The 489-nt window shown below is 74.6% G+C and overlaps 1 protein-coding gene across 2 annotated transcripts in view; it reads right to left on the bottom strand.

Annotated features, from left to right (window-relative positions):
- ARRDC2 (arrestin domain containing 2) overlaps window positions 1-489 on the bottom strand; it is an 18,408-nt gene extending 17,919 nt beyond the window's left edge. For both annotated transcript variants that reach the window (XM_024194235.2, XM_024194236.2), the window contains exon 1: window positions 87-489. In XM_024194235.2, the coding sequence (XP_024050003.1) occupies window positions 87-351 (265 nt within the window). In that variant the 5' untranslated portion in view covers window positions 352-489. The remainder of the gene's footprint in view (window positions 1-86) is intronic.

Below are 489 nucleotides of genomic sequence, written 5' to 3'. Positions count from 1 at the left end.
GATGTGGCTCCCCAGGGGCACCAAGGACACGCTCCCACAGGTAGGGCTGGGCAGGGGGACAGCCTGGAGCCCGGCCAGGGACTCACCGCGGATGAGCTGGTAGCGCGACCGGAGGTAGGGCTCGTAGGCGCTGTAGTCGCTGTAGACCGTGTTCATCCCCACGCTCCGGCTCTCCAGCCAGTGCGCCGTGGCCAAGCCCCGGGCGCAGACCTCCAGCGCTCGCACCTTCAGCCCCGTGGTGAGCTCCAGCACCACCTGGCCGGCGAGCAGCTCCCCGCCGCGGTACACCCCCTGCGCCGGGCCGCCGGCCAGCTCCAGCGCGAAGCGGCGGATCTTGCCCAGGTGCTGCATGGCCGGCGCGGGGCCTAGCAAACTCCTGTCCCCCGAGCCGAGCCCGGGCACCGGGGGCGCGTCTCCCCGGCGGGGCTGGGGCCCGGAGAGCGAGCTCGGCCCCGCGGAGTCCCGGCTCCGGCGCAGGGCAGCTCGGCT

This window comes from Terrapene carolina, unplaced genomic scaffold, assembly GCF_002925995.2.
Source record: "Terrapene carolina triunguis isolate 2854851 unplaced genomic scaffold, T_m_triunguis-2.0 Scaffold194, whole genome shotgun sequence".
NCBI classification, from domain to species: Eukaryota; Metazoa; Chordata; order Testudines; family Emydidae; genus Terrapene; species Terrapene triunguis.
The sequence above is the reverse complement of the archived record's forward strand: the minus strand, read 5'-3'. Positions and strand labels throughout refer to the sequence as shown.